The sequence below is a fragment of the Lotus japonicus genome, chromosome 1 (assembly GCF_012489685.1).
Source record: "Lotus japonicus ecotype B-129 chromosome 1, LjGifu_v1.2".
Lineage (NCBI taxonomy): Eukaryota > Viridiplantae > Streptophyta > Magnoliopsida > Fabales > Fabaceae > Lotus > Lotus japonicus.
In genome coordinates this window covers 108325808-108340900 of record NC_080041.1, presented here as the reverse complement: position 1 = coordinate 108340900, position 15093 = coordinate 108325808, and the positions used below count along the sequence as shown (strand labels likewise).

General features: G+C 35.4%; 2 protein-coding genes across 3 annotated transcripts; one reads left to right on the top strand and one right to left on the bottom strand.

Moving 5' to 3' along the window:
• The first annotated feature begins 904 nt into the window (after positions 1 to 904).
• On the top strand, positions 905 to 8581 carry LOC130729004 (uncharacterized). Of its 2 annotated transcripts, XM_057580609.1 has the most exons (14): positions 905 to 1111; positions 1226 to 1533; positions 5057 to 5194; positions 5336 to 5417; positions 5661 to 5737; positions 5882 to 5988; positions 6336 to 6450; positions 6566 to 6682; positions 6788 to 6879; positions 7236 to 7302; positions 7398 to 7476; positions 7570 to 7661; positions 7842 to 7985; positions 8153 to 8581. In XM_057580609.1, the coding sequence occupies exons 2-14, from the start codon at positions 1285 to 1287 to the stop codon at positions 8177 to 8179; spliced, it is 1386 nt and encodes a 461-aa protein (XP_057436592.1). In that variant the 5' UTR covers positions 905 to 1111; positions 1226 to 1284; the 3' UTR covers positions 8180 to 8581. The 2 variants fall into 2 exon arrangements, with proteins under 2 accessions (XP_057436592.1, XP_057436593.1); XM_057580610.1 differs by lacking the exons at positions 905 to 1111; positions 1226 to 1533 and adding an exon at positions 4793 to 4958.
• Positions 8582 to 9639: 1058 nt separating this feature from the next.
• Positions 9640 to 13964, bottom strand: LOC130729002 (glycine--tRNA ligase, mitochondrial 1-like). The gene is made up of 9 exons (XM_057580607.1): positions 13434 to 13964; positions 12520 to 12902; positions 12126 to 12243; positions 11846 to 12040; positions 11525 to 11749; positions 11252 to 11311; positions 11038 to 11118; positions 10546 to 10951; positions 9640 to 10032 (listed from the first exon to the last, which is right to left on the bottom strand). Exons 1-9 carry the CDS (start codon positions 13899 to 13901, stop codon positions 9800 to 9802), a joined length of 2169 nt encoding a protein of 722 aa, XP_057436590.1. The 5' UTR covers positions 13902 to 13964; the 3' UTR covers positions 9640 to 9799.
• Positions 13965 to 15093: the final 1129 nt, after the last annotated feature.

The following is a 15093-nucleotide window of genomic DNA, read 5'->3' as shown; positions in this document are numbered from 1 at the left end:
CAAATATGACACCATTTGCCAATTAATAATAGTATTAGAGAGAAAGCTATTTAAGGCAAAACATGAGGGAGTGAGACTTGTCGAAATTACCACTTTGAATAAATTCGACTCTAATCACCATTATAGAATAAGTCTTCACGACTACAACCCAACAATACTACCTTCACATAAACAACATATAGATACTGACATTGTATTTTTCCAATTGTTCCCTGAAACTATATCAAATTCAAAAATCTCATATCTATGGGCAAAAAGATAAACTGATGGTCTCAAATTTTCTTAATAAAAATAAATACGATTAGCATTTAAAAAAACATATTTTAGATAATTTTCTTATTAGATAAAACTTATAAATTTAAAAATATTTTTTTATTGGTAAATGTTAGTTGTTAGTAATATTAATAAATTAATCATACTCAGGGTTCGAACCCTGGACTTTCCCCCCTCCCAAACTCTTATGTCCCTTAACTTATAACACTTGAGCTAATCTTTGGGGACCATAAATTTAAAAATAGTAAATTTAAGGATTCAAAATTGTGAACAATTAATGTTTATAAATATGGGCATAATAACGAGTCGTGTTGATGAGGGGTACTATTAGAAAGAGCGTGGTAATGGTAACGTATGAGAAGAACGAAATCGCTAATGTCACGCACGCATCAATCATCATATCAATACAAAACCACAAAATATCAAATTAGATTAGTTTCTATCTAGATAAAAAAATTAAAACCAATTTAAGTGCAGTTGTTAATTTTCATAATCTTTTTTATTTAATCTTCTTTCTAAAACTGGTTATATAATATAATCTTATCTATCCGAGGAAGCCTTTTTTTAATAATATAATAATAATAATTGAGTGGGAACAATAAATAAGAAAAATAAAAATTGTTTGTGAGGCTCTCACATCACACCCTACACCAAATCCCCTATAAAAGTGGTAACAAGAACAAGGGGGATAAGAAGCCAAAGATCAAATTGCAAGAAGAAACACTGAAGAAACCAAAACAACAAGAGGTAAAAGAGGATCTCCCAGTTCTTCTGGCCTGGGCACTACCTTCTTCTTCCTTCCAGTGCCTACCATTGCAATATTGCATTGCTTCTTCATGTAAGAACAATCAAGATAGATTCTATCAATGATTCTTGTTATTGTTGTTATTGCTATTGTTGTTGTTGTTGTTGATTTTGGAATTAATATGAATATTGTGGCAAATTAAAATAGATGACGGTGTAGCTAGCAAAAACAACGCATTGATTGAGTGAGTGATTTGAGTTTGAGAGATGAAGAGCTACGAGGCTATCAGAATCTTGGATGATGATGATGTGGAGAAGGGTTTAAACCACCAGATCTCCGATTCAGGTTCCGCCATTGTTCTCATCAATAATGGAGACATTCACAGGAACAACAAGGTTCAAGAACAACAACACTCAACAACAACAACAACCACAACCTCTTCCACGAACCACAAACCTCAATCACAATCTCAGCGTCTGGTTTCAATCGATGTCTTCCGTGGCCTCACCGTCGCGGTAATCTCTCTCCCTCTCTCTCCTCCCTCTCTTTTTCTACAGTTTTCAATTATTTTTTGTCTAATAAAATAAAACTGATAAATAGTTTAATAATAACATCTTTCAACTTTACCGTCGACGAAATAGATATATATCTCTTTCAATAAATGTCTTTTTCGAGATTCAAATTTTAGTCTCATATTTTCCGAGTCTAGCTTGCTTATCACTTAATTTAAGTGTTATATGTTTGATTTTCATGTTATGAAAATTTTTCATAATGTTTGTGATTGGGGGAAGGAAGATGGTAGTACTTGTGTATTTTTGACAAAAAGTGGGAGATATTTTCTTTTTGAGCTGTTACGTTAATTACGTTAATTAGGATTTATTAATAGTAATAAAGACTCTCTGTCCGTTACAAATATGGGAGGAGCAGAACGACGTCGTTTTGTGTACTTGGTTGTCTTGGAGTTTGGATTGAGTGGTAGTCCAAGAAATGTTACTAACAGAGTGATTTTGCACCACCCAAAACGGTGGTGCTTGTTTAGTGGTTATTGGAGGAAAATTTGACTAGTGGTCGAAACCTTTATGGGATTTTTGGGAGAGAGATTCTTGGGATTGTTTCATTAGTATTATCTTTTTGGCTTTGATTTTGCCATGACTCATGTTCTTGAGAGAAGAATCCAAACCTCAAAGGGCTTGCACGTGTTAAAGTGAAGTTCCTTTACTTTGAAGAAAGGAATTGCATTTTGTTTGGGGTTGCATTCCACATATTATGTTGTTACCCTTTTTATCTTAGAGATATAGGAGTAGTTCGTTACTTATCATCACTTTTATTATCATTATCATTTTTCTAAAGCCATACATTTTATTAGAGTACGTTTATTTCAGATTAAAAATAACTATTTATTCGAGTTAAAAAAAAGACTATTTATTCAATTCCATTCATCAATATTCTTTAATTATAATTATAATATATAGAAATAATAGAGAGGTCGTAAAATGACTCATAAAAATTTGGATTAAATAATTCATATTTATAGGTAAACTAATCACATAAACAATTCGGTAAAAAAAAATCACATAAACAATAAGTAGGTTTGACCTTTTCATATTTCATATAACTCAACTTTTAACTAAAAAATATTCTCCCTATTTTTTTGCTTTTTATTTGAGAAAGAATTATTTTAAGTAGTGATATCTACTTATTCTTATTTTATCGACATTCTCTAAATGCTTTTCTCAATATTCTTAATTTTTATAATATCTCTATATTTTTCTTAGATATTTTTTTGATTCCCTTCAACTTCTTTTTAGAGAGTTTGGTTACCTATCTCTTTAGTCAATTGGAGAGCCGTCCATTTAAACCGAATTATAGCCACGTGCCCTTTCAATAAATTTTCAGAATATTCTCTGGTTATGAATAATATTCTCTACTTTTTCTTGAAGAAATATTTCCTAGTACTTATATTATTAATTTATTATCTAAGTTTTTTCAATGAATTTAAATAAAAACAATACTTTTTACAATTATTGATATGAGAAATACATTTTGCATTAAGTAGGGAATATATGATGTTTCCATACTCCTAAGCAATCAACTACTTTTTTTTTGAACGTAAGCAATCAACTACTTACTTTTGTGCATTTTTCCAAACAAATAAAAAAAACTTTTGTTCCTAGTGAACCGTATCTTATATTATTATTTATTTAATTTTACTTCTTTTCCACCAAAATTGAAATTTATATTTTTAGGGACAATATTTTTTATATATTTAATTAAATAATGGTTTTCTTATATGACCATAAGATTTCTAATCAAAACAAATACTTGCTTGCAAGCCGAATAAATCGTGCATGCTTGCGCTTCTTTAATTTTACTTGTAACTTCCTTCTACTATTTTTTTTTTATCTACCAATTTTAATATTTTTTTAGGGAAGGGGATTTTAGTCATTTGCCGGGATCGATCCTCACATCACATGTCCCTTAACTTTTATTAATTATACCTAACTAACAATCAAATACTAATGATAATAATTGTTGTTGGCCATTTTTGGCCACCCCCCCAAACCCGTTAGACAATAAATTAAAGAGAGCTTCAGTTTTTGGAATATCAGTTCCAGCCTAATATTAGTTTCACCTCTTTCTAAGCAACATTAGATTAGATATTTTTTTACCCCCATCCACTAAACAAGGTCACAACTATTGATTGTGTATGTTAAATATTAACCTTAAACTTTACATATTCGGTTACTAATACATCATGGGCTAGGAATGGTGGCAAGTCGTGTGAGTTGGTTAGGAGTCATGTGGCAAAATGACTCGTGACCACTATTACTTACTTTTGGGGTTGCTTTATAAATGGGAGATGACAAAGAAACGCAATGGTTTCCATTCACTTTACTAAATAGCATCTTTCATTGCATCATTTTACCATGTCACAAGTTACACGCATATTTTGTTGGCGAATATGCTTCATTCAATAAGTGTAAGATGAATGCTATTACAACATCATTCAAATATGCATATGTTGGCAAATATGCATCATTTTACCATGTTACAAGTTACATGCATATCAAAGATGAATGATATAAGCAATTAATCTTTCAAGACTTTTTGTCATGAAACAAATATCTCAAATGCCCATTGAAATTCAACTTTTTAGTAGAATAATTTGGGTAACAAGGATTAAACTCTAGACCACCTGATCATAGAGACTCTGATACCGTGTCATGAACCAACATCCTGAAAGCTTAAATTGTTGGGTTAAGACACGTGAATAGTTTTATACTAATAACACTTTCCATTTATATTCAACTTGTGACATTGTAAAGCAATAATCATTTTCTATGTTGAATTTTTTTGAGACATAGACTTGTTTTGATGCCTAATAAAATTGGACTGAATGAGCTAAGCTGTCCTGTTTAGCCTTATGTAGTGTTTGGTACTCACATGGGGTTGTATAACCTTATTAAAGTTAGACTCTATTCACTTTCTTGAGCACAGACCACTTGCCTCTTTTTTCGACTATTCACATGGTGCATAATTAAATTATTTTCCAATTAGAGTTAACAGATATATGTGGTATAGGATGGACCAAGTTGCTTAAGAACATAGGTGTCTTCTTCTGTATGTAATTCACATTACCTTGTTTTTTTCTCCATTTCTAGTCAGTAATTTTATGAAGATAAACTAGAAGTTGCATTGAACCATTGATTAATCTAGTATAATGATTCAATAATCTTTAAATATCAAACAAATTTGACACCAGCTGGAGGTTTGATATTTCGTTGTTGAACAAATACTAGAAATTTCTGTACTTAATCCCTCGCTTTGGAGCTAGCTCTACCAGGATGTGAATGTTCTTGACTCGAACAGGATTGCCTCATGTGGAGAGTACCTGTGTTAAACCAAAAAAAATTGTGTACTTAGGATGCGAGTTGCAAGGGTATAGTATAGGCCTATAGGGTTTAGGGTATATCTTAATTTTTTTCTTTCTATCATTTTTTCATACTAAATTTATTAATCTTGATGATTTTGATGCAGTTGATGATACTGGTTGATGATGCTGGTGGACTACTTCCGGCGCTCAATCATTCCCCATGGGATGGTTTAACAATAGCAGATTTTGTCATGCCACTATTCCTTTTTATTGTTGGTCTTTCTCTGGCACTCACATACAAGGTATTCATTCACTAATGGCGATGTTTAGTAATGCAATATCTTCTAACTCTGCAAAGTCTTACATCATTTGAACTGAACCAGAACTTGTTGGTGGAACTTTCTTTATCTTTCCCTAATCTAACTAGTCCTTTTCTTCAACAGAAGCTGTCTTGTCCAGTGATTGAAACGAGAAAAGCAATTTTACGTGCTCTTAAGCTTCTAGCATTAGGCCTTTTTCTTCAAGGTGATCTACTGAGCCTTTGGATTTAATATTTGTGGCAAGTTCTTGGCTAAATTTTAAGCTTTGTTGCATATGTTCTTGTTAATGAATGTCAAGTTCAAAAGACCAAATCTTGAACACACCTTAGTGTTGGTAATTTATTATAAGAATCATGTGTCTTGACCACATCTATGCAGTGTGCTAGATTTTAAGAACTTGCATATTATTTATTTCTTAAATTTCTGAAATCAAACCGACCCTCATCAGGAGGTTATTTCCATCGCATAAACGACCTGACATTTGGAGTGGATATGAAGCAGATAAGACTGATGGGAATACTGCAGGTATGTTATTGTTATTTCCAGAAGTTTTTCAATGACCCCATGCGGACCAATGAGCACTTATTGGAGTTTATATATTGCTTTTTCTTGTCTATATTTTTTCGTGTATAATAATGATCATTCCTTATTTTCTTCATTGAATCTCAGAGAATTGCGATAGCATATTTGCTTACGGCGCTATGTGAAATTTGGCTCAAATGTGATGATATTGTTAAGTCAGGATCATCCTTATTACGGAAGTATAGATATCAGTGGTAAGGCTAATTTTCCTGAACACTTAAGTTTCTTAGTTAAGGTTTGATGAAGCTATAACCTGAGTTTTGACTCTATTAACAACTTAAGTTTTTTCTAATTTCTAGACATCTTGGAACTAAAATCATGCAGCACCATGTTCTTAAAGCTTTGATTGTTCTTTTTTTGTGTGCATGTTTCTTATCTGTTTTATTAACAATACTTTGAAATTCTGGTATTGATGTTAAGTGCTGCAATGTTTCTTTTCCGTTGAACCTGTATCTCAAACCATGGTTTTTCTTAGTGAGAATTTTCCTCTTTCTCTTTTTCACCCTCTGGCTGTGCCTTGTTAATCTGTCGGACTCTACAGGGCGGTGGCTTTCGTTCTATCTGGGTTTTATCTTTGCTTGCTATATGGATTGTACGTTCCTGATTGGGAGTATCAGATTCCAACAGATTCTTCTTCAGTGCCAAAGACATTTTCAGTCAGTGTTCTTGCATTCTATTTTCTTCTCACTTGTAAAGTTCCTTTAGGGGAGGAATTTAACTTCTCATATTGGTTGAAAACGGGACTTATGTATGTATTCACACATTCGCTAGGTTAAATGCGGAGTATGGGCTGACACGGGACCGGCCTGCAATGTTGTCGGGATGATTGATCGTAAGATATTGGGTATACAACATCTCTATAGGAGACCGATATATGCACGGATGCCGGTATAATCCTCTCTCTTCAAAATATATTTTCAGCCACTTTGCAAGTTCCTGTTGTTGCTTTTCTCTTTTATAGATATGTTACCTTTTTTTTTGTCATTATCATAGGAGTGCAGCATTAATTCTCCTGACTATGGGCCATTGCCTCCAGATGCTCCTGCATGGTGTCAGGCCCCTTTTGATCCTGAAGGACTCTTAAGGTGAGTTCGCTATGTCATCCTTCTTGTTTAGAATGTTGTTCTTAGTAAGGGGAAACTGATGAAGTGCATGTTTGGAAACTCATCTACCATTGATTCTAAAGCCAAACTTGGGTAGTAGCTTCTGGGTTTCAGAGTTGATTCTGATGAAATACAAGTTGATCCAAACATGTTAGAAGAAAGTGATTGATATTAGATTATGAAATTTTGTCGTTGATATGAGCATAAAATTTCTTTCACTCAAGATGGACAAAGGTTTCTATTTTGGTTTCCCCTAGTCTCCAACTTAAGTAAAATTTGTAAAACATGACTACTTTTTTCTTGTTGCCTCTAATTTTGTGACTATTGTGGAATTATAGTTCAGTGATGGCTATTGTTACCTGCTTGATTGGCTTGCACTATGGACATATCATTGTCCATTATAAGGTAATTCCCACATTTTTCTTTTATTATCTTTTTCCCTCTTCTGTTTATAAGTATGAATGTATGATTAACAGCTGTTTACTTATTGCTGCTTACAGGACCACAGAGTTAGGATCATACACTGGATGATCCCAACCTCTTGTCTTATAGTTTTTGGCTTTGCTTTGCACTTATTTGGTAACCATTCTCTTTACCTATTTCTTCATTACTACCATTGTCCCACTGAATTTTTCTATTATTTGTAGATATTAACATAGTTCTTCCTTGTAGGAATGCATGTAAATAAAGTTCTCTACTCATTTAGTTATACATGTGTCACCGCTGGTGCTGCAGGCATCCTCCTCGTCGCGATATACTTGATGGTTAGATATCTAATTTCTCCCTTTAAGTAAAGTTCTCTAGCTAATTCTCTTTTTAGTTTTCTCATCTACTTGATGGTTTCCTTCTTTGCACTCTTTTTCAATTTTTTATTCAAACTGTATCTGCTTCAATAATCTTGTGGATGAATTTTTTTTCTTTCTCATTTTATTTCCTCCTTGCAGGTTGATGTATGTGGATATAGCCGAGTTACGAAGGTTATGGAATGGATGGGCAAGCATGCACTGATGATATATGTCCTCGCAGCTTGCAACATTTTCCCTATTTTCCTCCAAGGATTTTATTGGGGAAATCCTCATAACAACATTGTAAGTTTTATGTCCCACTTCACTCTGGGTTGCAAATTGCAATTTAGTTCTGACTTTGTTAATCATGATTTTCTACTAAGATATTTGAAGTTTTATGAACTTACTTGCATGCAATTCACCATTCTTCTTGAAGATAACAAAATGTGATCTGTAATTTCCTATCACAGCTCAAGTTAATTGGAATTGGTACATGAAGAGGTTGAGGCAGAGATGCTGGTGGATAAGATTATAAGACAGTGTTAAAAGATGAGACATTTTTGTTTCAACTATGTCTGAAAGTGTCGGCGGCAACCATGCGATGCTCGTAGGTTTTGACAGGGTTTTGGAGCTAGTCTTTTGTTCAAAGAATGTGAATCATGTTCCTCCAATCTCTGGATGATGTCACCTGCATGGATGTATATATCTTAGACTAGTTACATTTCTTGATGGCACAATCTATATATATAGAGCAGCTTTTTGTTTATAGTATGACTGCTATATATATATTGCTTAGTTTTTGTATCCTTGAAATGATAGATTTCAAGAGGGATTAAGCATACGAGGCATTATCAAATGTACAATTCAAGGGTTATAATTATTATTACTATCAGCCTAGATATCACAACCTTGGAATAAGAAACACAACCTTAGCCTAGATATGCCAATTTCATTTAAATCCAATTCAACATTTTTTTACTTTTAACGCTTTAAAATTGGTAAAAATGGGTGAAAAACAATTTTCACTTCAAATCCAACCATGCACTTAGAAAACCGGCTCATGACAACAAACCATTCAGAAAACCGGCTCATGACTCTTGATTAATTGCCCTTATGCTGTAATTTTTCTTTTTTGTAGCAATAACAAAGTCTTCATAAAATACTCGTAAATTTTCCTTCATATAGTAATGATTGCATCTCATACCTTGGCAGTTTAAAAAAAAATTGTTGGAGACCATTTCATTCCAATTTTTTTCTGGTCAATTTCATTCCAATTGATAAATACCAAATATGAAAATGCAATATATATTGGATTTTTAGTATTTTTGAAATGGGGAAGCATCTTTATTATGGGCTATCACGTGGATAAAAAATGTTCCAAGTGGATACAAACGATAGTGAAATCCTTATGGGCTTTCTTTCTTGTGGTTCAAAAGTATTTTAAGTGGTTGGCCATTATATCCCCCAAATCTCAATCCTAAAGAAAAGGATATATCATCATCATCAAGACGTGTTGTGATGCCAAAGGACCATTTTCCACTTGCACGCATTATTTCAATTTTCAAGGAATAAATAGGTCATATCAGATTACTCATTTATGAAAAAAAAAATCAATGAAATGTTTGTTTGTCGATATCAATTTTTTTTCAAAGTGATAGCTATCAGATCTTAATTGAACACAAAATAGGCCCTGTAAGATTACTCCAAACACAAAGTGATAGCCATCAGAACTTGAACACAAAATAGGCCATATAAGATTACTCCAAACACAAAGCAGTGGGGATGTGATTTCCTACCACCTTCTCTTTCTCTTATATTTTCTTTTCTTATCACATCACTAATTATATTTCTCATTTCTTTCTCTTTTACTCCGTGTGGGTGGAATTGAGATCTAAACAAAATATTGTCCAATCTCTGACTATACTATTTCCGACAACTGCAAAATAAGCGTATAATATTGGCCATATGTGATAAACTTCATTCAAATAAAAAAGGTATCTAGTTGATGATTAGTAATATCCGTGTAGTTCAATTCATTGCTCATAACATCACACAAAAATTTTGTATCTGAAAACCATAACAAGGTCAATAAATCAACATGATGATTTGATTAAAATTCAATCTTCTGCAGCTGCAGAGGAATGGTGGGGAAAATTTGACCACACATCTGCCCATGTGCTCTGACCCTCAGTTAACTCCTTGACAACAGAGGCAGCTTTTTCCACATCAACACGCACTTGATCCTTGCTGTCCCTCTCTCGAATAGTCACTGATGATTCTGAATCCACAGTGATAGCAAAGGGCACACCAAGTTCATCTGTTCTTGCGTATCGTTTTCCAATAGATGTACCTATTAGCATTTCAAAAGATATAACCAAAATGAGATAAATCCATCTCTCAAACAAAATAAATCCATCTCTCAAACAAAATAATGGATGAAAGACAATGTCAACAATCTTCCAACATATAGTTTAACCCATTTAGAGTTTTAGACAATGCATGCTTGAAAGTTCTACAATTGATTCTAAAGCTAAAATCAGAAGCTTTTGGGAGTAACTTAGGGGGGCCAGAACTGATTATAAGGAAAAGGAACCTGATCCAAACATGAGATCAGTCAATAATAACAAGAAATAAACATTTGAATAGAAAAGTCGAAAGATCAGATTTGCACCTAGCTAAATGAAAAGACTACTGCATAGGGGGGGAAATCTTCCCTGAAACCTTTCAAATATAACATTGTTCTCACTTCTCAGTCAAAGCATTTATTTTCAAGGATTTATAAGGCCAGTATTCTCATGCACTTGAGTTTGATATAGATCCCTAGACATGCACTTAAATGAGAGCTTTGATTTTATCAACATACCTGTAATGTCAACCTTATGTGAAACATCAGCTGCGGTCAATGACTTGGAAATGAGTTTAGAAACTGCTTCAAATGTCTGATTCTGAACCAGAGGGAACACTGTGCACTTAATAGGAGCTACTAGTGCAGGGAAGCGAAATACACGTAACTCTTCATCTCCAGCTTTACTTGGTCTCATGTAGAAACTGTGCTCATAGAGGCAATAAATTATCCTTCCAATGCCAAAGGATGGTTCAATCACAGATGGTGTAAAAACTCGCTGATGCTCTATCTTTTTCTCCTTTTGAATCGTCACCATTTTCTTATTAATGGTCACAGTTTTCTTAAGCTGACACACTTCAAACTCCACCTCCCCTTTTGATTCCAGAGCAGCCTTCATATCCAAAGCTTCTTTCTCACGCATTGCCTGCCAGAAAAGATCTCATATCTCAAAATTAATGCAACTAGCTCTTTCTATACAGAACACCAAATAAATTACACACCATCAATTACCTCAAGTGCTTCAAGCACCTTCTTCTGTTCCCCCTTAAATGCTAGACCTATCTCTTTCTTACTTGGAGTTATAACTAATTTCTGAAAGAATTCATACACCAAATTAATCAATGGTGAGAAGAGACTTGATTGTGAATAAAGTTATGAAGACCATTCATGTATAATTGTATATCCATCAATAAATCAAAACCATCTGCATTAAGATAACCAATACCTCCACTTCCTTGGGTTCTAGAAATTTTTCCTGAGCCACAAGTGCAACCTTGCTTTTCTCCTGAGGCATCAAATACAACATCATTATAAGAACATGCCAACATGGTACACCTAAGACCTCACATTGCAAAATTGGAATATCCTAAGTTGTTTTTGGTACTCATATGTAAGGAAACCAATTTGAATTATTCTATTGGACAATTCACCCTTAAGAATAGTGCTGTATTGTTTCATTGAAGTTATCAAAATGAGCATGTTGAACGAGAATCATTACCGAGTGAGCACGCAAATCATATGCAGATCTATCAGCAATGCCAACACACTCAATCCAACCATAGGAACACTCGATCTCCGCATCCCAGCAGTCAGCAGCATAATGGGCCATCTCATTGGCAAGATGTTGCCTAAATCTTAAGCGGTCTTTGTCAATACCAAGACGCGTCAAGAAAAGATATACTCTCCCGATGAAATAACCAAGAGTCTCATTATTGACAATACCCTGAACAAATTCCAGAGTGAAAATAGAAAAGAATCATAACATGTCGTAAAGAGTGGTCAGTGAATATAAGGGAGTGTGGATATGGTTCATACTGACCTTGGAAACAGCTTCACCCAAACGAATTCGCTTTGCAGACTGACCAGACACTTGTTCCTCCCTTGGGAACATTAAAAACTCCAAGTCAGCAACTTCTGCGAACTTTGGATGGGACTTGTCTTCTGGATCAACAAAGTGCTCAATTTCTGCCAGTGTGAATTCTCGAACTCTGAGAAGGCCTTGACGAGGAGCAATCTATACAAAAAAAAAACTAGAGCTGATTCCCCCAAAAAAAATAATGAGAGCAAGTTCAAACAAAAACAAGACAAGCATCACAAACCTCATTTCTAAAAGCTTGCCCAACTTGGGCAGCAGCAAAAGGTAGCTTGTTTCCATTGCAATAATACAAGTCCCTGAAGTTGACAAATATGCCCTGTGCAGTTTCAGGACGCAAATACCTGCCACAGTTGAAAAAGGACTTTAGCTTGTGTTCAATGCCCATCTATCTCATCATCACAGACAAAAACCACAAAGAAGAATATATCCAGAGACACTGAGTGAATTTGATGTGTCTAAACTATACAGTGAAACTATTCTGTAGATCAATATATACAAAGATTTATGATATTTCTGATCATGATAATTACACGATACTATAATTATCTTATTTACATCAAAACATCATCATCACCACCACAGGACATAAACCATAAAGGAGGAAAAAAGTTACCAACCCAGTCTGCAAGCCAGAAGGACCAATTTTAGTTTGGAACATCAAATTGAAAGGGTAAGGATCAGAGAGGGGATTCTGGGTGTCAGGGGCAGTGATCCCATACTCCTTAATCTTAGCGCCGAGCTCTTCAGGAGAGAAATCATCCAACAAGGCCAGCACATTCTTGAGCTCCGCGACCTTTTCAGGAGACAATGTAAGGTCCTTCTGGAGCTTTTCATTACAATAGTCCTTGAGCAAGTGATCGGCACGGAAGCAATTGTTAGTCTTGGTGTCCTTCACCATGAGATCAGTGAACTTCTCAACATGGCCGGACGCCTTCAGCACTTCCTCTGGCGTCACGCAGGGACAGTCCATCTCCAACATTTGCTCCTCCCTAACGAAATGCTGCGGAAAAAAAAAACATAAAAAACGTCATCATTGACCATCTGAGATAACACGAAAGTCTAAACCCCCAATCTTCATATAACTCCCTACGCAAGAAAAAACCTAGATTATTCATTAACCCTAGAAATATGCATCAGTCAATCACATTAGTCGAATAATTCTACATTTGTTCTTGTAAATAATCCTCATATCTCTTACTAATTCGACATTAGTGGTGTTTACTCGACTGCAGAAACACAAAACCCTAACCAAAAATCAGCACACAACAACAACATCATTGGCTATCAGAGATAACACTACACCGTCAATCTTCACATTAGTCCCTACACTGAGAAAAAACCTTTCTAAAAGTATCCATAATCTAATCCGAGCAGTAAGTTATACTAAGTTTGGAAGCTATTTCCACAAGTTATTCTATCATGCTAAGCTATAAGATTCCGCAGAATCAATTCTCAAACCCATAAGCCAGAAGAATCTATTGTTGAAAGATTTCCAAACATGCAATCAGCCTAAAGGGCACGGCGAGCTTACCTTACGCCAGAAGGAGAGGACGTTGAGCTTGACATCGCAACCAGGAGGACCGTAGTCGTACAGACCAGCAACGCCGCCGTAGATTTTGGCAGTGGGGATGTAGAAGAAGCGGCGTTCGAGGGTATTGGTCACAGCATGGCGGAAGCTTTCTCGGGTGTCGGCAACAGAGAGGATAGACTGGAGGGAGCGTTCGATGGAGGACTTCTCGAGCTTGAGAGCGTTGAGAGCTGCGATGGCGGCGTCGATGTCGGGCTTGGCGGCGGATGCGGCCTTGAGAGCGCGAACGGCGTTGCCCTGGGCGTCGACGGCAGATTGCTTGTCGGCGAGGGCTTTGCGGAGCGAATCTTCGGAGGATGCGGCGGCGGCGGCCATGGGAGAAGATGAAGAAAGTGAAATTGAAAGAGATGAAAAAGGAGATTGGGAATTTCTGGCTATGGTTCTGAGTTTGAAAAATTGGTGAAGAAGCATAAAATTTATAACGGTGACTCACTCACTCTCAGTGTTGTTGTTTTGTGTTCACTACCCTAGTGATGAGGAGTTACTGCTAGTGTTCATACATTAGTTACATGGTGGAATCCACGCGCTTACTGATCCTGGGCCTGGGCCTGGGCCTGGGCTTGGGCTTGGGCTTGTCTCCAAATTCCACTTGGGCTATTTCTCTGCATGTTTTCACCTGTCCAAAAATAGCAACATGTTTGTATAGACTTCATCAATTGATTTTGATTATGGTATTCAAAAACTCCATATGCAAGTAGTTAGACCATCCACAATGGATGGTTGAATTGTTTATTGAATTGTGTTGAATTTTGTTGAGTGGGTTTAATGATTATTGAATTGTGTTGAAATGGAAGAGAGAGAAGGAAATTGTTGAAGTTTTTCAACAAAATTAAAGTGCCTACGGTGTGCCACGTGGCGTGAGGTCAGTGGCCACTGCTGGCGCGTGACGCGCCTTGTCTGCAGGAGGGAGAAAGCTTTTTTTTCCCCTGCCACGTGGCTTCCTCTGATTGGTTGCTCTGAATTTCGTTTTTTCTTATCTTTTGAACTCAATTATTTCATAAAAAAATATATTTTCTGAAAAAAAAAATTATACCAAAATTCATGATTTTTTTTTCTCTATAAATAGAGACTTGGTTCGTTTGATTTGGACACCGAAAAAAAAACCAAGTTTTTTCCCTCTCTTATTATCTCTCTCACCATCTTATTTATCTATCTATTAGCATTTGTATTGAAATGAATCCCAACAATCACCATTTCAACACCCAGAATTCTTCAAACAACCCATTTTACAACCAAAATCACAACAACTATGAAGATCAAAATCAAATTTCTTACCAACGTCCTCAAAATTCCACCAATTATCAAGTCCCACATCAATTCTTCAACCAACATCCTCAAAATCCAAACTATTATCAAGTCCCACATCAAATCTCCAACCAACGTCCTCGAAATCCAAACTATTATCCAGATCCAAATCAATATTCGTACCAACCTCCTCAATACATACAAAATTTTAACCAGACATCAATTGTTCCAAACTCTCATCCATCTTATGGATCTGTGAGATATTCATCTCAAACACCCCAGTCTAGTGGTTATATGCCAGTGGTTCCTGAAAATTTTCCGAGTGTTGATGTGCCGGAATTTCCGAAATTTTCAACAC